At 45.6% G+C, this 24,599-nt stretch overlaps 1 protein-coding gene and 1 long non-coding RNA gene across 2 annotated transcripts in view; both read right to left on the bottom strand.

The window, feature by feature from the left end:
- Positions 1–1,811: 1,811 nt before the first annotated feature.
- DSTN (destrin, actin depolymerizing factor) lies at positions 1,812–15,129 on the bottom strand. Its single transcript, XM_045011197.1, has 4 exons — positions 14,919–15,129; positions 3,932–4,239; positions 3,558–3,634; positions 1,812–2,099 (listed from the first exon to the last, which is right to left on the bottom strand). Exons 1-4 carry the CDS (start codon positions 14,919–14,921, stop codon positions 1,990–1,992), a joined length of 498 nt encoding a protein of 165 aa, XP_044867132.1. The 5' UTR covers positions 14,922–15,129; the 3' UTR covers positions 1,812–1,989.
- Positions 15,130–16,005: 876 nt separating this feature from the next.
- Positions 16,006–24,599, bottom strand: part of LOC123366034 — a 55,977-nt gene continuing 47,383 nt past the window's right edge. The window contains exons 2-3 of the long non-coding RNA XR_006577892.1: positions 17,301–17,419; positions 16,006–16,225 (exon numbers count right to left, since the gene is read on the bottom strand). This is a non-coding gene — a long non-coding RNA (uncharacterized LOC123366034). The remainder of the gene's footprint in view (positions 16,226–17,300; positions 17,420–24,599) is intronic.

The following is a 24,599-nucleotide window of genomic DNA, read 5'->3' as shown; positions in this document are numbered from 1 at the left end:
TTCACCCGATGTTTAGGACAGAAGCAGCTGCTTTTAGTGGCTGCTAGAGGCAGATATGCAGGCCAGCAGCTGCCACTGTCTGTGGGGGGTGGGGAGACTCCCTGCTTCAACTGAGCACTCGCTTTCCCTCCTGAGCAGGTCCTCTGCCACAGGGCATCTAGAAATAGGGAACTACAGTGGTGCCAGGAGTTCCAGCTACACGAGTCCCACAGCAACAATGGTATTGGGATGAGAGCCCAAGGGAACATTAACAAGCCAGCTCACATACTGGACCATGGCTGGCATCCTGCTCCAGGAGCATCACTGACAGTGCAGGGACACCACCATGCTTACAGTAGCTGTAGATAGCAGCAGGGCTTGTCTGGGTAGAGTAGTACAACTTTGCGCTCCAAGGATCACTGAGCACACTAAAAGTTGATAGTACTGTTGAAACTTGGGTACTCAGAGTCCCTTCACTTGTACAGAAATGGAGGCACAAGAAGAGTGATACCAAGTCACCTAGCCTTGAGTGTTGTGGTCTGTGCTCCATCCAATGCCCCTTCCCCACTCTAATCCTGGTTTGGATGTGTCTGTACAGTAAGTCAGGGAAAAAACCTGCATCAACAGTGCAGCTGCCCCAGGACCAAGATGACCCTACCATCATGCAGGAGTACAGCTAGAGAGGAGCACTGTGCACTTCATCACTCATACCAAGTGCATAAACGTGTGGGGCATGCAGGGTTTTGGCTTGTACTGCCCTGGAGCAGTCTCTGCTGTACATCTCACAAGGTACATCTAATGCCAGGTGTTGCCACTAACCCGGTGGAGACAGACTCTCTGCTGGAGATTGTTAGGACTGCCAGCCCAGAACATAGGTTAGTGCATGAGAAGCTATAGATACGTCCTATACAATTGCACAAGTGACAGAGCCTGAGAGACTGGTTAAAAGTCCTTCCTTTATGAAGCTGATTGGCTAGAGGTAAAACTTGGAAGCTTGATGGTATATTTGGGTGGAACAGTCTCTGCATCTATTGAAAGGCAGCTGTAAGTTAGATGCTTTGAAGTCTGACTACAGATTTCTACGGGAACAGGGTTGAGAAGTCTCTACAAGCCCCTACAGCAGTTTAGCTCAAAGCCATTTTCATTACACTGGCTTTGTTCCAAGCTTGAGAAACACAGGGTAGTTTACATCCCTATTCCACTGGTCTGAGTCAGATCAGAGGTTCAGAACATTGCCCAGGGGAGTTAAAATGGTCCCTCCAGAACCCTACCACCACCTATGGCACAACTGAAATAAGAGCTTCTGATTGACACTTAAGTTGACTGGTTAGTATTTGTGTACAAGTTTGATTTAGCACTATACAGCTTGCACTATGTGAACACAACTGTTCTAAAGCAGTTAGAGAAAGCACCGCAAGGAAGCTTTCAGACACACTAATAAAAGACCAGGAGTTTACAAGAAATGGTTTAGGATTATTTCCCCCAGCAAAGTGTGCCTTTTTGTACTTTGATTTTAGCTATTTGCTAGGGTACACCAGAGCTTGATGTGTTTCAATATAAAAAAAGGAGTTCTGAGCAGTACACTGATGGGTTAAGATGACAGACAGCATTCCTTTTAGCATATGACATTTAATAAAGTTGTATTAATCTTGTCCGAAGACACTAGCCAGGAAGAAAAAAAAGGCTGTGTGACTTGGCTGATGGCTACAGAGAAAATTTAAGATTGTGATGTTTGCTACAATTTAGATCAACTCCCCCCCTTCACTACGCAGTACTGAAGCCAGAGTTCAATATTAAACTTGTTTGTGATAAGACTGCTCAGGCAAGAGAAATCCTTAGACTTGATTTATTTAGGATCATTTGTACATAACTACGTCTGCAACGTCTACTTTATTCTACAAGACAGACAGCTTCCCTACCATTAGTGAAACCCTGGTTTAGAATGGTTGCTTTACATAATTGATATATTAAAACATGGAATGCTTGTAGAGTTGTGGCACTGTATGGCATCTACACAGGACAGCCTTCAAAGGCTACGATTAGGGAGCCTCCTAGCTTATCGGCAATGTAAGCTCGGTTAAGGTCCTCTGGCCCATTTGCTTGACATTCGTGCTTTATGCCTAGAAGAAAGGCAAAAAATTCAGTGATTCACAAGTTCTCCCATATGCTAGTAATTCTCATTAGAAACTTGGACTACCTGCTCAAACACTCTTGGCTACATATACAACAATTCACAGGAATTCAAGCACATGGCAGTCCCATCTAGAATTTTAAGAACCCAAGGGATTTAGGTGCTCAAGTGCCATTGAATTTCAGTGGGAGTTCAGTGTCAGTGCTTGCACATCACTAAGTACAAGGCATTTGGACACAAACTGCATGTGTATGTTTTGGTCTTCCCAGCTGCAGATTTTGCTGGAGTGAAGCTGGGAGTTTCAGCATTACAAAAACCCCACTGAAGTGGCATGGGACCCTGGATGCGTGCAGTTGAAAAGCCATGGACTAGTTGGCAGGGAAGCCATGCTCAGAGAGGGATTAGGGACTGGGGGAATCTCAAAAGCAAGCTTTTAATAAATGGCTAAAAAGCCAATTCAAAATAGAGAGACCAAATTCAGTGAAGTAGTGAAGAGAAGATTAAGTCACCTCTGTACTAGCAAGGCCTTGCTAATCTGGGGAGGAGATGACAAATACACTGGAAATGGCAATATCTGCTCCTTCCTATGGAGGGCGGCTTTAACTCCTTCATGCACTACAGTCAGGACCACTCTCTGACCAATGCCAATTCGTTTTTTGGACTGTGCAGGCTACCTGTGAACCCCAACTGGTTGTTCAGCACTGCTGCATTCTTGTCCCGTTCTGCCACTGCAGACTGTGTAAGCCTGGAGCAAGTTTAGGCTTAGGTGCCAATACATGTTCACTCCAAACTATTTTTGCGAGTTTACATATCAGTGGAAAAATTTAGGAAGCGTGAAGGTGAAGATTAAGGGGTCACAATACAACCAACCAAACATACATCGGGGTATGCAGTCCTGTTCCACTAGTGATTACGGTTGCTGACTATGCCTTAGTAACCCAGGATAGCATCTTGGTTGCTTACTCGGCTACCTTTGCTCTTTAAAGAGCAATATCGTAAGGTTTGCTATAGAATGTTCAGTATCTCACCGAATGCAGGATTGAAATACCCTGAGCCACATGGACAGCTGCCAAGATGATCCAATTTAGTAGTAAAAATTTATCCCCCCCATTCCCAAGTTATGCCATTGAACACTAAGCAGAACAATGTCCGTACTTATTTCCCCCCCCCAAAACACACGCACTGAAATATCTGCTCTAACATGGCATGTTGGTCTTGCCTCACTCTTCAAAATGCAGTTCTACTGCACATGCCATTCGAACACTTTTGCTATGCTGTGTTTTAATCGTGTTTCAAGAAGTTTCACTTGCTAAGTCGTCATCTTTGACTGGCATTTCTAAACACACACTCGTCAATTAGCAACTGTTAAGTCCTGTGTGTCAGCAGTTCTATGGTGCAAGTCAGATTTAATTGGGCCAAGTCAGGAAGCATTGCCTGTATTACATACCTTGAAATTTCTTTTTGATTGCATCCTTCGAGCTGGCATAGATCATCTTACTCTTGAGAGGCGCCTGGTCGGGTGCCCTAGTTGGATATACCAAGGGGAAAGTAATTAAGACAATGATGTTCAATATCCAACATGTATCAGAATCTTAAGACCTACAGACTCAGGTGACTGAAGCAGTAGCCCTAAAAGTTTAGGAACATTTGACACCCACATCAATATATTGCATGCAGTTGGACCAGATGAGTGTGTCTGCACATTTCAGTGTCTTACACATTAATGTAGACTCTGTGCACATGCCAGGCATGGCAGATAGGTATGTACATTGGGGAAGCCAAGAGACCACATCCCACATATAAGCCAGGTTTCCAGCTTACCACAGGACAAACATCAACTCTTCTTTTTTTGATTCCTTTGTTTCAAAGCTTGCATCATACAAGGCGTAACGGCAATCCTTTTCAGGGAGCATCTGCACAAACTGCTTGAAAGGATCAGAAACCGTTACGCCAATATCTCCCACCAGGATTTCTTTGCCTTCTTCCACAATAATGCACTTTTTGTCTTCACTGAGACAGAAGATAACTGCCTTCTTCCTTTTCTTGATTTCCTCTGGCGTGGAGCACTTCCGAACTTTCATGTCATAAAAGATACGGCATACTTCATCAGCCACTTGTACTCCTGATGCCTATGACAGAAAATGCTTTAAGTCAATTTCAGTCCTGGACTATGCACTTAGTATAACTCCTGCATAACCTCACCATAATGCATTTGGCTGATGAGACTAGAAGACAAGCAATACTTCCTAGAGTACCAAAGGCTTGAGTGGCAGATACAGAAAGCCTGAAGTAGTTAACACCAGAAGTTTATATAGGAAAGACAGGGTATAAACTAAGTCTCCCATTCTGGCTATAGTTAACTTTTAAAATCATAGTTCCTAATGCACATAAACTACATTTTTGAAAAGTGACTGATGGAGAAGGAAGATCCTGCTTGCACTGAAGGCTTTATACTGAGGGACAGGAACTTGTAGCTCCAGATCTGTTTAACGGACAATCTTGAAGTGAATGCTTATATCTGATCATTTGGAAACACCAAAAGTAGCATTTATGAGGCAGTCATTTTGAGACAGCATTCTTTAGCTATTTGACAAGTCTCAACTTGCCACTATTTTGACTAGCCATTTTAGTCTACAGGAAAATAAAGCAGCGCTATCAGATTCTACCTGTATAGTCACACGTCTGTGTGGTTCAGGTTTAGAAGTGGTGTACTGGAGCAAAACGTGTTTATGAAAAATGCTGGGTTTTAGGCTCAAGATCTGACTAGAGTGAGTGACAAGTCTGCACTGAAGTTACTCAAAGAAAATGTCATGTTTTTATTAAAGGGTTAGAATATCTCTGGAAACTGGTTGATAAGTTTCCTAGTTCTTTGGTTTGCTGCTGGCTTAGTTAAATTAAAATAATCCAACAGGGAATTTTGACTACATAATAGAATCCTCTTATATGGCCCATCTATGCCACAAACTCAGCCTCCCACATATAGACACCAAGATTTAAGGTAAAAGACACGAATAGAATAAAAGCCTGCTGCTCCTTCAGAACTGAAGGATGGCTGGGGTTATACGTACTGTTATACATATACTCTGTGCAGTAGATGCATGTGTGTCCCCGACAGCTCTAAGTTTGTCCATCAGGGCACACTTCTCATCTGAGGTATTCCCACAGAGATATCATTTAGGCTAGAGCAGTAGAAGATGACTGCTAGACATGCTTCAGTCTAATCTAATCTGTTCAAAATGATACATGCTTCAATGTAATGAGCCTGCCATATCTGAGTGTTAAACCTCTTCATCCTTGCAATGATTTGAGAGACTACGTGTTCACACATCCGAGTTCAGCACATGCAAACGCCCTTTGATTATTAAAGTGCCCTTGATAGGCTGCAATATTACACCACATTAGTAACTGACTTAGGTGCTCACAAACAATCAAGTGCAGCTAGCTTACAAAGCAGTTGATTAACGTTTAGGACTGAGGTTAAAGAAAAGTTTTTTGTATGCATCTGACAGCTCTGTTTATCTAGAGTATTGTCACTTGTTTGTAGGGGTCTTTCATAGCAAGAGGAGAGAAAAATATTGTTAAGAGACATAATAGTTCAATTGTAGTACCATGGAAGTCATTAAGAGACTCCAGAGGTGCAGTGTTTAAAGTCACTGGTACCAGTTTAGACGGATTTCAGTTTGGTACCCATTTAAGGTAGTTACTCTAATGTGACTAACATGGTACCTTCTTACTCACATCTGTGTATTTTAAGTCTTGTTTAATGAGGTATTCTTGCAAAGAAAGAAATAGAGCCATGATGTCTGTGGCTTTGCACTAAGTTGTGGCACAGTTCTAATTGGTTAGAATGCACCTGTGCAAGCCTACTGATGAAGCAGAGTTGCATGGTTGTCACGCAGAGCATGATTTGAAGACCTCAGAGGTAATAAAGCCTGCAGAATCTTTATTAGTGCACTGAAGTATGAAAACAACTTGCTTTTCAGATGCCAGGTTGAATCTGCAAGGCTAGCAGTAAGACATTACACGATAGGAAAATGGAGAGGGAATGAAGCCCTGCTTTTCAGTGAGATGAACAGCCTTTAAGGATTTAACTTAACCCCCCTTGTCATTCCCCTCCCGGTGCAAGAAAATGAATTGACTCAAGCCACTCAGCTACTGAACTGTAGTCTCACTGAATACATGTTAATTCCCTTGTTCAGACATCTGCCATGCTGGTAGATACCACCTGATCTGGCTCATTCCCTGTAGCTAGGATTTCTTCATGTGAAATCTGAAGTGCCATCCTGAGAGCAGCATTTAGAGATAAACCACCTAGAAGTGGGCAACAGAATCTGTTTCAGGATAGTCTACCATGTAAACATTACATTTCCAGTTGAAGTTGCAAGATGCTACAATGTTTAGAACTTGTGGCCTATGAAATTTGAACTAGACAGTACTCGTCATTCCCTACATTCCATATGGAAATGGCAAAAGCCATATGTCTTCTCTTATGAACCCTCAACCTTGGCTCCAGCTCCCACACTGACCTGCTTGCTTAAACCCAGACCTGCTAGTGATCTTACTGTGGATAAAAACACAACCTTAGAAGACCAGAGAAAAGCTACAGTAGAGCTGTGAGTCTCAACAATACAGCCAAGAGACGATTTTTGTTTATTGTGTAGAGCCAGTAATTCATATCGAGGCAGGAAACTACTTGTTTCCTTGCAAAGAAATCCAACATGTCTGGCAAGTTATTTAAGATTCAAAAAGGGTTAAGAGGGTTAAATTTGGGAACTCAAGTTGATTGTTTAACAACTGCTGTTGAACGGCTCTCTCCCAGAGGATGTAAACTTTGCACAGCCAACAGGGCTGGGTAAGTGTAAGTGTTCTTTATAGAAGACAGCCAGTTTTAGTTGCAGTAGGAAGCAACAGTTCTATGAAAGCACATGCAGATTACTGCAATGGGGATTACTACTTCCTTGGCACCAATCAGACCTCTGCACATCTTTTAGTTACTTGAAACATCTTGTAGCTAAGTGAGTTTTCCCAGTCTCCTGGACAATGGATTCTTTGGAGGAGAAAAAATTTCCCCAGCATTTGGAACACTGATCTTCCATAGCTGCTCACTACTGGTGTTCAGGTCAGAGGAGTGCATATTGCACATATCACTATTTATGCTGTCTTGACTTGGCAAATGAAATGGAGCAACACTACCGTTAACACTGCAGGACTAGCACAGATCTAGTGAAAAAAACTAACTCTATTCTACTCCACCTTGGGCATCAAAATTGTTAGCCAAGATCTAGACTTATGGCTGCTTATTTAAAATGTGAAGCTGCTGGTACTTGTGTGAGGCAAGGCCAGGTCACCACTGGAATATATTCTGATTTAGCATATAGACAAAGACAAATTTTGACTCTGATTCCCAGAACAAAGAACAGATGCATGAATCCACCCTGATCTGCTTCCACAGGTGCCTACTGCAAGAGCCCTCAAGCCTGTTAAGGCATTTGAAACCCCCTCCCCACCTTACTAGCAACCCTACTAGGAGGAAGAAAGGAAAGAAACCATCTCATTACAAGGGTGGAAGAACCTAGGAGAGAGGGGGCCAGGTGGTAAAAATGCAAGAAATAGGAGACACAGGAAGAGTACAGAGTTCTTTAAAAAGGATAAAGTTCTACATTAGTTTGGAAATTAGTATTGTGAATCTATTCCTTTCAACAGGGATGTTATATAATGGAAAGCATGGAGGGAAGCATGTCTCATGGGCTGCTATTAAATAGTGCAATAGTTCCCAAATTGCAGGTTGGGAGTGGTGTGTCATGAGATGAGAGAAAAATGCAGGAAAGCGTCAGAGCAAACAGCTCTCACAGCAGCAAGGCAGCGCCAGCTGCTACTGGATCAACAAAGCACTCACCGCAGCAGCTGGCCAGCTAGGCAGCATTGACTGCTACCAGAGCAATAGAAGCACTCACAGCAGCATGCCTTCTATGGCCAGGAGCCGGTCACACGAGTGGAGGTGGAGGATGCAGGACCAACATGCTGAAATTGGAAAGGGGTGGGGGAGAGGAAGAGAAGGGGAAGAATACCTCCCTTCCAGCACACAGGGTAGAGGACCAAATAAAGGGATCTGACAAGCTGGATGCGACCTTCAAGCCACCAGCTGTCCATCCCTTTTTTGGTCTGGTGCTCCTGAGCCCTGCCAGAGACAGGGGCCCTATACAAGTGCACCATGTACACACTGGTTAATCCAGGCTTGGCTGCCCATGCATAGTTTTCAAAGTAGACTCTTAAAATTGAGTGTTCATTTGTGCAAAGCCAACCTGAATACTGAGTTCCAGAGGTGAGCCTAAAGGGAGCTGTGGCATGAATGTTTGTGAATTCTTGCAACACCAGACTGTAAACCTGTCTAGACTACTGCAGGCACACGAGGTCTGCTAATATACAAGAGATGCATTAGATGCCAAGTAAGAATGCATGACAGTGACACAGCCCATTTCTCATCTCTTTTCTGAGTGTGTAGCACTTTTCCTACACCTTGCATGCTGATGCTCTGATGTCTTGTGCTAGAGGAACGCCTTACTTAACTACCACTATGTACTAAAAAAGCAAGAGACCTTTCCTTTTAAAGAGTCCCCCTCCAGTCCCCCCCCACCCCATCTTGATGGATGCAGATAAAGGTTGTTCACGACAGCCATGTCAACTTACCACATTTTGCTTTCTTTAATTATGTTCAACAAGTGCCCGAAAACCTTGCACAAAATCTAAACTAGTTATTCCTTTAGTATAGTTTTGAAGTTAGAGAGGCCCTGCAAGTTGTATTGAAGCTAGTGCTTCCCAACAAAACCCTGGGCTATGAACCTTAGGATTTTCCTTTAGTATTTGATTATGCCAAAAATAAAAAAAGCTTAAATTAATCTTTCCCCCTTCTCAACTGCAGAGGAGACAAAAAGCTTTTAAACTACTTGGGAGTTTTGCACAAAGATGTTTGGGGGGGAGGGGGAGAAGGGAGGGGGCGGCAAGGGAGAAGAGATGAGGAGGAGACCAGCATGGATAACATGTAGGTTCTCTTCCCCCAAGGCCAGCAGTATAGAACCAAAAGCCATAATACCAGTGTTAAGTTTACATATGGTAAACCAGTTCAACTGGTTTACCAGTTGTTCTTGAGACCTGGGTCTTAATGTAGCTCCCAAATAAAGCAAAATCTTACATCAACTGCATGCATGTGTTCTAAGCAATGTGAACTACCCATATCCACCTGAGTGAAAACATTTGCTTATTGGAAAAAAGATTCAGTTCTTAAGTTCAGTTGTACACAGCTTGAAAGCTACATTCCTCAAGCATGCCTAGCCAAATATAGAAGGCATGAGTAGAGACTCTAAAACTTTGTACTTCTTCAGTCTAATAAAAGGATTGCTAGACAGAATGCGCTTAATTCCCTACTTCCAAGCAACAGTATGTTCTGATTGAACTTGACATCCTCTCCTGCTGCACAAAACTGGGGACCCATCTATACTGATAACGCAACTGCATTTCTGTAGCTGTGTGGCATTTATATCAGACCCAGTAACCGTTGATTTGTCACAGTACCTCTTTCTGAGAGCTGGTCAAATTTTCCTTAGTCAGTTACCATGTGGCGGAAGTGAACATTCCTTTTAGGAAGATGCTAGATTTACTTATTTCCCACATGCTGCTGTGCAACACCCCTAGGATGTCCTTTGCACTGAAAGCTGGAAGGCAGAAGCAATGGACAAACAAGCTGATGGAGGCTATGATCAGCTGATTTGGGGAAGACTACCTTGTATCAAGCCAGGCCCTTGACAGGTTAGAACATGATTAAATAGTGACAAGTCTGTACACAGTATCGTAAGTAACTGGTTATAAACTCTTATAAGTTGTGGTATAGACAGGACCTCGGGCAGCAGTACTTCAGACAACTGTTCTACACAGTGCAGGAAGTCTAAATTTCTGCAAAAGGGTACTTAAGATACGATTGTTTGCATATCACATTTAAGATAACTGCCGTTTACTGCTAGTGAGAGAGACCATTTACAAATCATAAAGCAGCAAAAAGTACAAAGTTTTTCCGTATATCATATCCTAGCCTGGCTGGCATGATTTGCCTAACGAATAAGTCACTCTGTATTAACCTAGTTTCTTTCCAAACCAGAGTCAAGACTCCATTCAGCCTTGTCTACTAATAAGAGATCTTACTAGCTAGACAAAGGCAGAGGAAGATTAGGAAATAGCTGGAATAGAAACCCTTCCTTGTGAATTCCTGGCATTACTCCATCACTCCTAGCTGAAGTGATGGTTCAGTTCATCAGTTGGATCATCAGGTTAGTCCCTGAAGGTGGTCAGAGATTGTATGGCATATCTCCAGTACCCACTGGTGTGGAGTAATCCCAGCCCATGCCAGAGAAAAATGAGAATTGTGGCACCCAAAAATGGGCTGTAGAGAAGAATGCTGTTGGAGGGTTGGTACATGAGTGTCAATGCTGCTCTCTGAAAGAGGATGCAGGGTGCTAGTAGAAGAATGATTTAGGGCTCTTTTACAGAAGTTAGGCTTCACGATACAGTAGTCAGCAGGCCTCTGCTGCTCATGAGGAGGAAGTTCTGTCTGAATTGTCCCTGGTATCTAAAAAGATTGTCTTGGTAGCAGATTTATAGATACCCAGGGATTTTGGTGTGACCCTAGAAACCTTTAAGGCATGTAACAACTCATCTGAAGGGCCTTTAAACAACTCATATGGTCCTTTAAACGTCTCCCCCTTTCAGTTATTTGAATTTCTCTGAATCCCCAAGGATTGTAACCAGGATGCCCTTTTCACGGTGATAGCTTCAGAGAGAAACAAGACTGCTGTATCAGAGACATCCAGGGCTACTTGGAGCAAAGTTCTGGCTATCAGTTGCCTCTCAAGTAAGCCCCAGCTTCCTGTGGGAGCTTGTCAATGAATGGTGATACTCTGGAGTGTATGGGAGGACATGCAGAGTGCCATGCCTAGTCCCAAAACACAGCTGGTCAAGAGCTTCCTATCACATGTGATGTCAGTGCATCACAGGGTAGCCCACAAAGTCTATAAGGTAATCTTGGCAGAATTATGTTTATTTAAAAGCCATTGTTAATTTAATTTTTTTATTACAGTTGTGGGAAATCATTGGGCTCAGAATTAATCATGGCAGATGTTGAGATTAGGGTGTCCAGACAGCAAGTGTGAAAAATCAGGACCGGGGTGCAGGGTAAGAGGAGCCTATAACAAAAAGGCCCAAAAAGTGGGTCTGTCTCTATAAAATCGGGACATCTGGTCACCCTGGTTGAGATTCAGAAAGTAGGCTTTATTGATGTTAACACAAAATCACATCATATAAAAAAATAAATATTCCTAAATCAAGCCAAATTTGAGAAGCATTTCTCACTTTGCCTATATGTAGATCTCAATCAATGGAAGCATTTGTGCCCATTTCTATGTATGGCAAAATAAATGTTGGTAAACATTTACTAATAAAAGTCTAATCTTTCCAAGCCTAGTTATAGGGATTATAGGCTTTAAGAAATATTAGCCAATGCCTTTGCAAAAAAATACACCAAGGTACTCTGAAGGCTCTTTCAAGAGTGAGAAAGTTTCTAGAGGTCATTAATCAAATGCATATAATGTTTATGAGCAGAGAACATGGATCTTATTGGGTGCAGTAATCCACACAGGACAACCCAGTGCTCTATAAGATGAGCACTACAGTCTTAAAGCATGTTTGTCTTTTGTTGGAGGATTCTTTAAATTGGACCTTGCTCCAACATGAAGGCCACCATCACAAAAACTAGTTTCTCATGAAAGATTTTGGGACTTTATAACAACTCTCAATCATACATTGCTATGTTAGAAGCAAACATTAAGCTTGTACACAGACAATAAGTTTCAAGATCTTCATCAAATACAATAATTCTAAACTGGATTTTCCATGCTGTAGTACAGGTATAGACTTGATTGAACAAGCCAGTTTCAGCATTTTCCACAAAGAACAAGAGCCAACAGATTTGCACTTTTTAAGTTCTCCTTTAAGGAAACCTCAATGTTTAACATCAAGTTTAGTCCAAATGATAACTACACATTCTTAAAATGGACTGAAAAGTTTAATTCATTAGTTTCTAAAAGCAACTCTGTCGGAGTTTTAGTTCCTTCCAACAGTACTCCCATTAGCAAGATCCTATCTTGTAGGGGCTGTTCTAGACAAAGATTTCCTCTAACCTGTTTTTAGAGAAGGCAGTGAAGGGACAGTCGTACACTCCACCAACAGGCTGTGCACGAAGGAGTATCAGAGGGGTAGCCGTGTTTGCTGCTTTTACAGATCCAGACTAAGAGTCCTGTGGCACCTTGTAGACTAACAGACGTATTGGAGCATGAGCTTTTGTGGGTGAATACCCACTTCGTCGGATGCATGTATTTGCTCCAATACGTCTGTTAGTCTATAAGGTGCCACAGGACTCTTTGCTGCTAAAGTAGTTGAGTATTTTATTAGCTATATAGATGGAAGTGTTTGGAAAACTACGTAATATGCTTTGTAGCCCTGTTTTAAATGAGTAAATTAGGAACAGACTCAAATTAGCTAACATTTGTAAATACTAACCTAGACAATTCAAATATTGTTCCAGGACAAGTATTTGTGGTTTATCCTAGGCTTAGGCTAAGGTAGCATTTATCAGAGTAGCTAACAAGGTAATTGTAAACCTCATTAGTTTGTGGCCTGGTAGCACCTCAAGCTCTACTGCAGACAAAGCCATAAAGGTGAACAGCAAAGCTAACAGAAACTGAACTAAGCCCAAATGCCAACTCCCTTCTGTCCCACTCACAGAAAACCCTTTGTGATTTATGAAAGTTACTTCTGTAACCGATTAAGGACAGGGAGAGAAGCAGCACATTTCTATATTTACTTCAATTTTTATTTTTCAGCACTTCACTGTAAAGCTGCACTACACAGACCAAAGTATGGCAATACAATCTTTGCCTAGTAGGTATATCAGTTAACAGCTTTGAAGTTTCAATGGTGTGGCAGCATTAAAGAGGTTATGCTTGAGAGTTTACTGTAGTAAAGTTGATTTACCTCTCATCCTTCTATTGGCTATTAAAAGTTGATTTCAGACAACAAAACTGATTAATTAGAATCAAAGAGGCTTGATCACCCCACCCAGTATACTGGAACACACAGGAATACAGTAGTAATTAATAGAGAGAAGTGTTAGCAGTCAGCTAGAGCTAGGAGAAAACATTCTCTGGTGAGTCAGTTCTGGTTTTGAGACAGTCATTTCTATGACAACACAACATGCATACAGCTTTCTAACTTCACTATAATATCAAATGAGAACAGAAACAGCTTTGAGGAAGAATGCTCTTTAAATAGGTTTAATAAGTTACAGACTAGAGACTGCCTGGTTAAACACAGGCAAGCATTCTTTTGGATGACCTCTGAAGAAGTCCTTTCATAGCTAGATGCTAGTTTTCTTTAAAAAAGTTTCATAGCGAACTGTAAATTGAACAACCTATATTCAGCTGAAGCGGCAAATCAAGGCCTCAGTACAAGCTATCATCCCAACATGTAATGTCTCCAACTAGCCTTTTCAGTATGAGTCTACCAGCGTTAGGCAAGTCACAGCCTAAAAACTTTTTAAAGGCTAATTCCTCGTTAAATTCCGCACAGCTAATTACATGGGGAGCAAAGGTTTTTTTTTACCTGACAAGTAGGGCATTATATGGGCAAAGGGGAATTATCAGATTTTTGCCTACAGAATTAAGACCTTCAAAATTAAGTTGTATAAGCTTAACATTGGGCAATGAACGTTACTCCGGGGAAACCAAATCCTGAAGTCAAGTTTCCCCATGTACAGGAGTAGATGGCTGAACGCAAATAAGCCACTGGATTCCTCCCAAGTCAGCCACTGTCCGAGAGGGACTGGAGAAGTCCCAGCTGTCAACGCGCAAGCGACCCGTGCCAAGGCCTCACCCGCCAGATGTCAGCCCGGGCACAGAGACCGACCCAGGGATCCCGTGGCACAAGCGAGCCTGCCCCGGGAGGGAGGGAGGGAGCGCGGGCAGCCAGCGCGGCCCGCCAGCAACACCCCCCCTCCGCCCCGGGAGCGGCTCCGGCCGCGCCCCCACGTGCTGCCGGGCAGGTCCCGTCCGCACAGGGGAGCCAGCGCGCTGGCCCGGGAGAGGCGCGCGCGGGGGAGGGGGGGCAGTGACACCCCCGGCTCCCTCTTCCCCCAGCACCCCCGCCCCCCTCCTCTTCCAGGCCGCCGCCCTCTCTGCCCCCCACCCCGCGCGCACCCAGCCGCAACCAACGGGCGGGGGGGGCGTTGGCGCCGGGCTGAGCCAGGCCGCCGCTCCGCCTCACCCCCGGGGGCGCCCGCCAGCTCCCCGCCCCTCACGGCCGGGCGGGAACGGAAGGGCCCATCCGCAGCGCCTCGGCGGGGACACGCCCTACGATGAGGGGAGGATGGAAGCCTGAGGAGCCACGCGGAGCGGCAAGGAGATGACGCTGCGCCACCCCCCCCCCCGGCCGCGATGGACGCGCCGGCGCCAGCGCGTATAAAGGGGGGGGAGGGAGGTACCATAGGCCGAGGAGGGGGTCGCCAGGCCAGGGAGCGGAAGGCTCCATTGCTCCGGGCTCCGTGGCGGGCGGTACCATCGGCGAGCGGCGGGGGCGGGGGCGGGGGCGGGGGGGTTGGAAGAAGCGATGGAAGGGGCCGGGATACGGCGGACGGTGCCGTCGCTCAGGGGGCCGGTGGGTAGCCAGTGCACAGCCCGCGTTCCCCGGCGGGCGCTGCCCGGGTTCTCACCATGGTCTCGGCGGGGCTCGGAGTCCGGGGAGCGGCTGCCTCACTCGGTGCTGCTGCTGGGCGAGGCGCGGGAACAGGAAGGAGCGAGAGAGAGGCGCGAGCCGGGCGGAAGCGCTGCCGACGTCACGCCGCCGTGCCTGGAGGAAACGGTTGCTATGAGGGAGCCCTACTGGCTGCGCTCGAACGCTGCCTGCTCTGCGCCGCGCTCTGATTTCCACCACCCCGGGGGGGCGGGGCCCTTATATAGGAAGGAGGGGCCGGCGGGCTGCCAATCAGAGAGGGCGCTGCCAGGTGGGCTCACGTGCCCACCTGCCAATGGCAGGGCCGCGGGCGGGCGGACGCGGGGGGAGGGCGACTAGGTGCCCCCAGGTGAGGCAGAGGCGGCAGGGACTGAGGAGGGAGAGGCGCTGGGGGTGGAGGCCGGACGTGGGGGGAGGGTGCCCAGATGTCCCGATTTTATAGGGACAGTCCCGATATTTGGGTCTTTTCCTTATATAGGCTCCTATTACCCCCCACCCCCGTCCCGACTTTTCACACTTGCTGTCTGGTCACCCTAGGTGGGGGGATGCAGGGGGGAAGCAGGCAGGGCGGGGGAGGCAGGGTGAGAGCAGGGGGGAGGCAGGGGTGCGAGGGGAGGCAGGGTGGAAGCAGGCAGGGGAGGGGGGTGAGAGGGGGAAGCAGGCAGGGGTGGGAGGGGGAGGCAGGGGTGCGAGGGGAGGGGAGGCAGGGGTGCGAGGGGAGGGGAGGCAGGGTGGAAGCAGGCAGGGAAGGGGGGGTGAGAGGGGGAAGCAGGCAGGGGTGGGAGGGGAGGCAGAGGAAGCAGGCAGGGGTGGGAGCAGGCATGGAGTGAGGCGAGCAGGGAGTGGGAGGCAAGGAGGGAAGGGGAGGAGAGAGATGGGGGAAGCGGAGGAGGAGGAGGAGGATCAGCGAAAAGATGAGGGAAGGAGCTCTCATTTTTACCTACTTTGGTGCGATTATAGCAAACCACCCCCTATTGGTTCAATCCACCAGATTCGCTGTGTGCTATAGGGAAACCCTGTATATTTCTTCCCAGAGGTGACTTGGCAGCTGCCGAAGAAGCAGTAGCTCCACTGTGTATGAGTCAGACTCAGTCTGAGTCATTTTTGTTTCATGTTTCCAAAACAACACAGGGTTTGTTTTTGAGACAGGAGAAGTGAGAGATGGCAGAAAGGTGTTTCTGAGAAAAGGCTTAAAGAAACTGTGTTTCCCTTTTTACTGTAGTGTGCTCCTGGTAAGGTTGTGTCTGAAACGTCAATCTCACGGAAACTCTGATTTCCCTGGACTTTCTGTGCAAGGAAGAAAGAAGGTTTTCTGTAACCCGAGCACAAGCTTAGTTTAAAAATAATTTAAAAAATTGTAAAAATACTGTAGTATTATACTGCTAATGGATCAAAAGACTACGGCTGATATTTCTGGCCCAGTTCCAGAGGCTCCTCTCAATCCAGGAGCACCACCAAAAGGAAAATCGTTCCCTTAGAGTCCCAGTCCTGTGCGATCATACACATGGGTGGACCCCTGTGCCTGCAGAATCCCGTAATTACTCACAAGCATAATGTTAAGCATCTGCTTAAATGTTTGCAGGATCAGGGTCTAAGATAATCTATCATGTGAAGTCACAGTTTTTTGCCACAGGTAGTGTAAGAAAAGTCCTACTGCTAAGGCTTGGTCTACACTTAATGTATTACTGTCATAGCTACATGTCATTTAGAGGGTCTGATTCTTTTACCAACATAGATATGCTGGTAAAAGCTCCAGGGTAGATGCAGTATACCAGTGTAAGGCCTTGCCTACACTAGAGAGGATTTGCCAGTACAGTTACACAGTACAGCTATATTGGCAAACCCTCCCTGCGTGAATGTAGCTTTTACTTGTTTATACCAGTTCCCCAAATGAAATAAATTATACCAGCAAAGGGGCTTTTTTGCCAGAATAACTGCAACTATGTTAGGGCCTTAGCTAGCATATTGGTTGGGGTGTGATTTTTTTCATTCAAACTCCTAACTGATGTAGTTATGCCAGCAAAATGAAATGTAAACCAGGCCTAAGATCATTTTAGTGCTTTTGAAAATTATGCCCATTGAAGTCAGTAGGAGTTAATGACTTCGATGGATGCTGGATCGGACTGAGAAAATCACTGTGCCCGTTATGTTAACGGGGAAGGGGCGCACAGAGATATTAAGACACCATTTGGGGCTGGGGCTGAAGTGAGGTAGCTGGGGTGGGGAAGGAGAAAAAGTGATCGTTTCAAACTGTCTTCCCCTCCCCATCAAATACCAGATATCAGTTTGTGGCTCTTTCAGACCTTTGAGCTCACTCCCTACTGTAAAAGCCAGACGGGCTGGTTCCATAATCTGTACTTACCTCTTATAAAAGAAAATGAGTTGAAGCTGGCTTCTGGGCAACAAAGTGCTGCAGAAGGGGCAACGGAGCTTCTGGGAGTATTGCATTTGGGAAGAAGGGGCCCATGTAACCCAGGGAACCTGAAAAAAAGAAAAGGGGGGAGGCTTTGAAAAAAACAACCTATCTAGTTAAAACAGTAGAGAGAAGGTATGCGTAACCCTTCCTTATTACTGTCTCTTATCTTTTCATAGGAACTGCTTTTCACACTGGAAGGACATGCTAGGAGAAGCCCATAAACTGTTTTGTCAAGGTTTTGTTAAAAATGAAATGCAAAGTAGCAATACACCACTCTAGCATGTGCATCCTAATAGGCGATGGATATGCTTTTCAGGTGGCTAAAGGTATGAGATATACCACCAGTTATCAAACTTGAGCAACCCCAGGACCCCTATTTTGATTTAAAATTTTTCGCAGACCCCCCCAAGTCCTCTGCTCAGCTCCAGGCCCCACCCCCACTCCACCCCTTCCCCCAAGGCCCTACACCTACGCCACCTCTTTCTGTCCCCACTCCACCCTGCCCCTCCTCTTTCCACCCCGTCCCCCGAGCATGCCCCATCCCTATGTCTCCCCCTTCCTCCCAGTGCGTCCTGCACACTGCGGAACAGCTGTTCCCCGGTGTGCAGGAGGTGGTGGGAGGGAGGGGGAGGAGTTGATCAGAGGGGCCCTTGAACCCCCTAGAGCAGTGGTCCCCAATGCGGTGCCCACAGGCATCTATGTGTGCCTGCGTACTGTCCGGCGGATGAGCATCCGCCGAAATGCGCCGAGAAGCAGATTTTCGGCAGTGACGCCTCTGGATGACGCTGCTTGTTGGTGGCATTTCGGCAGATGCTCGTCCGCTGGCCGCGGTCCTCGGTGGCTTGTCGTCCAGCGCCCGCCAGATGAAAAAGGTTGGGGCCCACTGCCCTAGACCAACTTTTTTGATTGCGCACCCCTATCAGTAAAAAAATTTTGAGCAGGGCCGGCTTTACCATTTTTGCCGCCCCAAGCAAAAAAAAAAAAAAAAAGCCCGAACTGCTGAAGCGAACCCCCCCCCCAAAAACACTCAGACTCCCGACCGAACTGTCGAGGCAAAAAAATAAAATAAAAAAAGCCGCCCGAACTGCCGAAGCGGCGCTGCTCCGGCGGCGCACCCGGAAGGATCCTCTTGTGCACCCCACTTTGGAGACCACTGCCCTAGAGTGACCCCAGTTTGAGAAACACTGTGCTATACCCATGTTGCAATATACCAATAGTCCAGCAGTGCATACTCTGTCCTGGGTTACTGCTGTACTGATGCACACACTAGGGGAAATCCCACGTTGCACCTCCAAAAGGAGCAGCACAGAATTCCTAATCCTTGTGGTGCATGGGGCAGGGGGAGGTTGTGAGGGAAGACGGTCTTCCCTTGGGCTGCTCCAGGGCCCCTGGTGTAACTGAAGACGAGTCTGCACAGGGAATTTGACCAGCATAGCTATAGCAGAATAACTATTGTATAATAGTGAATTTATTATTGTTTGTATTACAATAGTGCCTACAAGCCCTAGTCATGGACCATTACCCAGTTGTGCTACGTGCTGTATAATCAGAACAAAAAGACGGTTCCCTCCTCAAAGAGCTTATTGGGTATAATTCCCCTGTGTGGACACTCTGTTCCAGAATAAAAGTATCTGGAATAATTACTTCACTTCCAAAGCACACCCCCATCACCATTTCCCCTACAATAGGGCTTGCAAAAGGGTCTTCAAAAGGCAGTCGAATGGCTGTCTTCCACAGCGCTTGTAGTGGGAGAATCTTCCCCCAGCTAGAAATGAGGCTTTGGGTGCACCTTTACACCATCCCAGCCCTTTTAGGTGGTGTAAAGGGGTCAGAGTGCAGGTGAGGATGTCACTCCCTATCATAGCTTATTGCTATTGTATGCATCTGCTCATAGTTTACTGCTACACTAATGCACATCCTGCCATGGCTTATTTTAAGAAATTAAGAAAAAACTCAGACTTCAGTGGGTCAGGATTTCCTTTTGGGATTTATGTGCAATACAAGGGTGCTGGTTGGTCTAGGATTGTGAAACAAAAGAACAAAGAATAAATAATGGCTCGCTTTAGCATCCCTAAAATGGCATATTGGACCAGATTTTCTATATTTCTCTCCTAATTATCTCCAGCATTCCACCCAGCATTATTAAAGAGTCCAATGCATTAGTACTGATGGAGGATACATATAGATAGAAAATGAATCTGAAGTGTTTACAATAAACCATTTTGAGATACGTGTCTCAAAAAGTAAAAACCCACAAATTTTCAGAGTCTCATAACTCAGAAACAGCACGTCTAATTAACCTGAAACTTCACCTCCCCCAAATTTTGTCCTCACCATCATGGAAGATATGTCCATCAATGGCTATTTGCCAAGATGGTCAGGGAGGCAACCCCATGCTCTGGGTGTCCCTATGCCTCTGACTGCCAGAAGCTGGGACTGGATGACAGGGGATGGATCATTCAGTAATTGCCCTGATCTGTTCATTCTGAAGCATATCGCAGTGACCACTGTCAGTAGACAGGATACTGCACTAGATGGACCATTGGTTTGACCCAATGTGGCCATTCTTACATTCTGATCTGAGAAAGAGCTCTAGACATTTCAGACAGAAAGGTGCTTTCTTCAGGAAGTTAAAAGGCTTTTGTGTCAAAATGCAGCTTATAACATCAATGGACTCACTACTTTGACTCCATTCTATGATACTTTGGCTTTTATTCCAGCTGTTGGGACTTTCTGATCAGGCATAGCCTGCTCCAAAGCCCAGTGAACATAAGAACAGCCATACTGGGTCAGACCAAAGGTCCATCCAGCCCAGTATCCTGTCTACCGACAGTTGCCAATGCCAGGTGCCCCAGAGGGAGTGAACCTAATAGGTAATGGTCAAGTGACCTCTCTCCTGGCATCCATCTCCACCCTCTGACAAACAGACACTAGGGACACCATTCCTAATGGAATTAACCTCCATGAATTCATCTAGTTCTCTTTTAAACCCTGTTATAGTCCTAGCCTTCACAACCTCCTCAGGCAAGGAGTTCCACAGGTTGACTGTGTGCTGGGTGAAGAACTTCCTTTTATTTGTTTTAAACCTGCTGCCCATTAATTTCATTTGGTGGCCCCTAGTTCTTATATTATGGGAACAAGCAAATAACTTTTCCTTATTCGCTTTCTTCACACCACTCATTTTATATACCTCTATCATATCCCCCCTTAGTCTCCTCTTTTCAGAAGGACTCCCATTGACTTCAGTGTCTCTGGAGGGTTCCACCCCTTTCCCTGTCTTCTTGCAGTTCAGGTGGGGGAGGCTTGCTTACTGTATATACCTTAGCTAGTATAACTCTCTCCCTTCCATCCTCCAAGGCACTGACTCATTTCCTCCCTTTAAACCTTCCTTTTATAGACTCTCACTATAAAGTATTTCACAGTGTTCTGGGCTGCATGCTCCACGCCTTACCCAAACTCCTACATGCCAATACATTGCCTTGCTTTTGTGCCATGGAAATCCTGTCTGTTTGTTTTTTAAAATACTTTCAGATTCGCAGGTGCATTCCAAACATGGACTGTGCTCCTATGCAAATTGCTAATGTGCTCTTGTGACTGCTGTTTATTAGGCTAATCACTGATGCCTTGTGCTCCCCTTTGCTAAATCCTCCTGTTGTCATATTTTTACATCCTGATACACCTCTACTCTGATATAACGCTGTCCTCGGGAGCCAAAAAATCTTACCGCATTATAGGTGAAACCACGTTATATCGAACTTGCTTTGACCCGCTGGCGCGCGCAGTCCCCGCCCCGCCGAGCACTGCTTTACTGCGTTATATCCGAATTCGTGTTATATCTGGTCGCGTTATATCGGGGTAGAGGTGTACTAAAATTCATTGCAGTGCGGTGACCACACAGAATCCCATTCAATTCAAAGGCCTCTACATGAGGTCAGCACATATCCACACATACAGTGAATTGCAGGATCAGAACCTTTCACTAAGTTCTTTGGGGCAGGAGCTATCTTTTCATTACATGTATATATGGTACCTAGCACAATGGGGCCCTGATCTCTGACTGGCACCTATTATAATATTATAACAATGTTGTGTGCTTGAATACAGGAGTTCGTTTTGTTCCGACTCCAGGGATATTGGTTCATCCATTTGCTTGGCATGTAAAAAGTCTCAGTGAAGATTATTTTTGACATGTACGCAAATGGCTGTAAAAGCTTACAAAGACCGAAGAGCCAGTGGCTAGTATGAGGCTAAAGGAGAGTGATAAAACCTCCATTGATAGAGGTCATAGCATCTCCCAAATCAAAAGTTACAAAGAGACCAACATCTGAATGGAAAGTAACTGAAAGTTCAGTTTCAAAAACTGCTGATATTGGAGCTAAGTTATCTCATTTCCTTTTGGCCTAGCGGATAGAGCACTGGGCTGGAACTCAGGAGACCTGGTTTCTATTCCCTGCTCTGCCACTGACCTGCTGGGTGACCTTAAGAATGCCCTTAATCTGTGCCTCAGTTTTCCCATCTGTAAAATGGAGCTAATGAAACTGACCTTTTAAAAAGCACTCTGAGATCTAGTGGTGAAAAGAGCTATGTATTATTGTTTAGAAATACACCATTCTTTACAGTAAGGAAAAGCCTGTCCTGAATTGCCAGAGATCAGTGCCAGAACCGAGTGTACTTTGAAACTGTTCTTGGCTTCGATAGTGGCTGCAGGTTGAAGTTTTGTCACTTTAAGTATAGGTTGCACAACCGCTGCTAAGACCTACTGGGCCAGAATCTGATTTTAGTTACACTGGTGTAAATCCAAAGTAACTCCATTGACTTCAGTGGAGTCAGTCTGGATTTACACTGGTGCAACTGAGGTCAGACTTTGGCCCAGAGTTTGGCTTGTAGTGGGCCTTGAATACACAGAAACATTTTTAGTGGCTAGAAGGATAAAAAAGGAAATGGAGTTAGAGGAAGGCTCACACTGGATAGCATCCTGTATGTCTGATCACTGTCTTGCATCTCTTGCTTCTCTTCTGTATAGTTCATTACATTTTGGATACATCACCTAGGTGATATGTTCTGGCAGTTTTGCATAAGAAGTCAGAGTGAAATGCAGAGAGCCAGCTCCAGGCCTCTGCACAATTTAAGTCCCACCTCAAACCTCAAAATAGGGGTAAGTATGACTTATGTCCGTGCTGCGCTGCGCTGCGTGGGCTCCTTTGCACAGGAGTGAGTTGCATCCGAAATTCTCTTTACTCCATGAAAAGCGAAAGTAGTGCTTCATGTGCTGAAGCTCCGGACTTGCATTTAACTACCCATTACCGTAGTATCAGAGTGCTTCACAGTCTTTAATGTCTGCATCCTCACCACATCCCCGGGAGGTCAGGCAGTGCTGTTATCCCTATTATACAGATGGGAAACTGAGGGCCAAGGGACGACTTGACTAGCCCAAGGTCTCCCAGGGAGTCTATGGCAGAGAAGGGCATTAGATGCAAGTCTCTCACTTCACATGGTAGCATCCTACCCACTGGGTCCTCCTTCCTCTCAGCAGGTTAGAAACATTAAGAATGTTCTATTGCTTCGTCCCGGCTCGAGGATCACTTTGAACACAACACAGGTACGAGAATGTCTAGAACATATAGCAGAATGGCTCATGCTCTTTTTGCTCCAAATGTGGAGGTGGATTTTTCTTGAGGACCGTTACTAGTTGAGGCTAGTGAAAAGAAGAAGAAAGCTCCAGATGTAACCTTTTGCCTTGTTGAAAACTAAATACCTGACTCCCACTGAGTTCCAATGGGATTTGGGTGCCTTCCTCAGGCTCTTTTGAAAATTCCAGCCTAGATCCTCAACGTCAAAAAATACACATCTAGGTCACTCCACCATCCCTGCCCCCTACAAAGCTCCTAACCCCAAAGGATACCCCCTTCCCACTTTGTCATTCCCCACCAGTCCCTGTGGGGTTCTCATCTCTAAGCAGGTGGTTGATTTATTTTCCTTTTCTATATCCTCAGCCCACCCAGCTCTTTCAAAACCCACAGGACTGGAAATGTTCTGTACCTCTTAGATGCCAAGCCAGGGTTATGGACCAAGACAGAAGGGATAGTTGTTTTGACTATTGATGGGACTGAAACTAGCTTAAAAAGATTGTGTCAGTAAAAACAAATCTAGGGGCAAAATAGCTAATAACTTTGCAAAGGCCACTGCGCCCTTGCCTTCTCTTACATTCTCTGCCACTCCTTCAAACTGAAATATTCGGTGTGTGCAGTAGGAACAGCAAACTTCTAGCTAATGACTCCTGAGACCAGAGCACCATCTTGTGATGTAACATGGGGGTATTTCATGCTTTTGCAATTCTGAAATCAGTTGTGTTCACAGTTCCTGAGGGCTGATTCTCTCCTGTACCAAGATCCACTCAGTACAAGGAAGTAGGTATCAGTACAGAGCTGGTTACAACTCCTTGTCTCCATGGAGTGATTTGCACTGGGTCTAGTATGAGTTAGAGCAGCCTAGGGGCTATTCCGACTTACACCAGCTAGGTATGGTGTCTAAAGGGCCATATGTCAGCAGAGATTTGGTGCCCTCTGCCCCATTTTCCAGCCCTTCCTCTCTGACATGCTCACCAGGCAGGGGTGAGGAGGGGTGCTGTACAAAGGAGCTAGCTACATTGCTTTACACCAAGTCAGAGCTTACCACATGGGGGGAGGCTGGGGAATTTGCTGCTGGCCAGTTCCAAAGCGATTCCAGCTCTTTTACACTGCCTGAGTGGTGCGAAGGAGCTGACTCAAAGGGGAGACTGGCCTAAGGTTCTTGGAGATGATGGGGAGGAGGTGGTCCATAGGGAAATGATTGCCCACAGCAGAATTCATTTAACTTATTCTATAGCTAGGTTCACTTTTGAAGCTGTCCTTTGACCCTCTGTGAAATACTGTTCTGGGTCATTGTGCAGCAGCCAGGGATTTCTCCAGACTCATGAGATGAAAGGAAAGCAAAATACCCAAGGAGAAGTTTCATGTTTTATTCTGTTTACTGGAGGTAAAACACTGGGGCAACAGCAACGTCATATGGGAATTGCAGCTGCTTATCCTGGGAGTGACTGTGGGCTGCGACTTTCACAGGAGTGTAAAGGGATTTGGGCATCTAACTCTCTCTGACTTCTTTGAAAGTCCTACCCTTGGTCCATGGTATTTTGTATCTCCAGCTTCCATCATGAGGAGCCACAAGAGGCCAGGCTTGGTATAAAAGCGCCGGTATTATTTTTAATGA

Source organism: Mauremys mutica, chromosome 3 (genome assembly GCF_020497125.1).
Source record: "Mauremys mutica isolate MM-2020 ecotype Southern chromosome 3, ASM2049712v1, whole genome shotgun sequence".
NCBI classification, from domain to species: domain Eukaryota; kingdom Metazoa; phylum Chordata; order Testudines; family Geoemydidae; genus Mauremys; species Mauremys mutica.
Note: the sequence above shows the minus strand (reverse complement) of the source record. Positions and strands in the feature narration are given on the sequence as shown.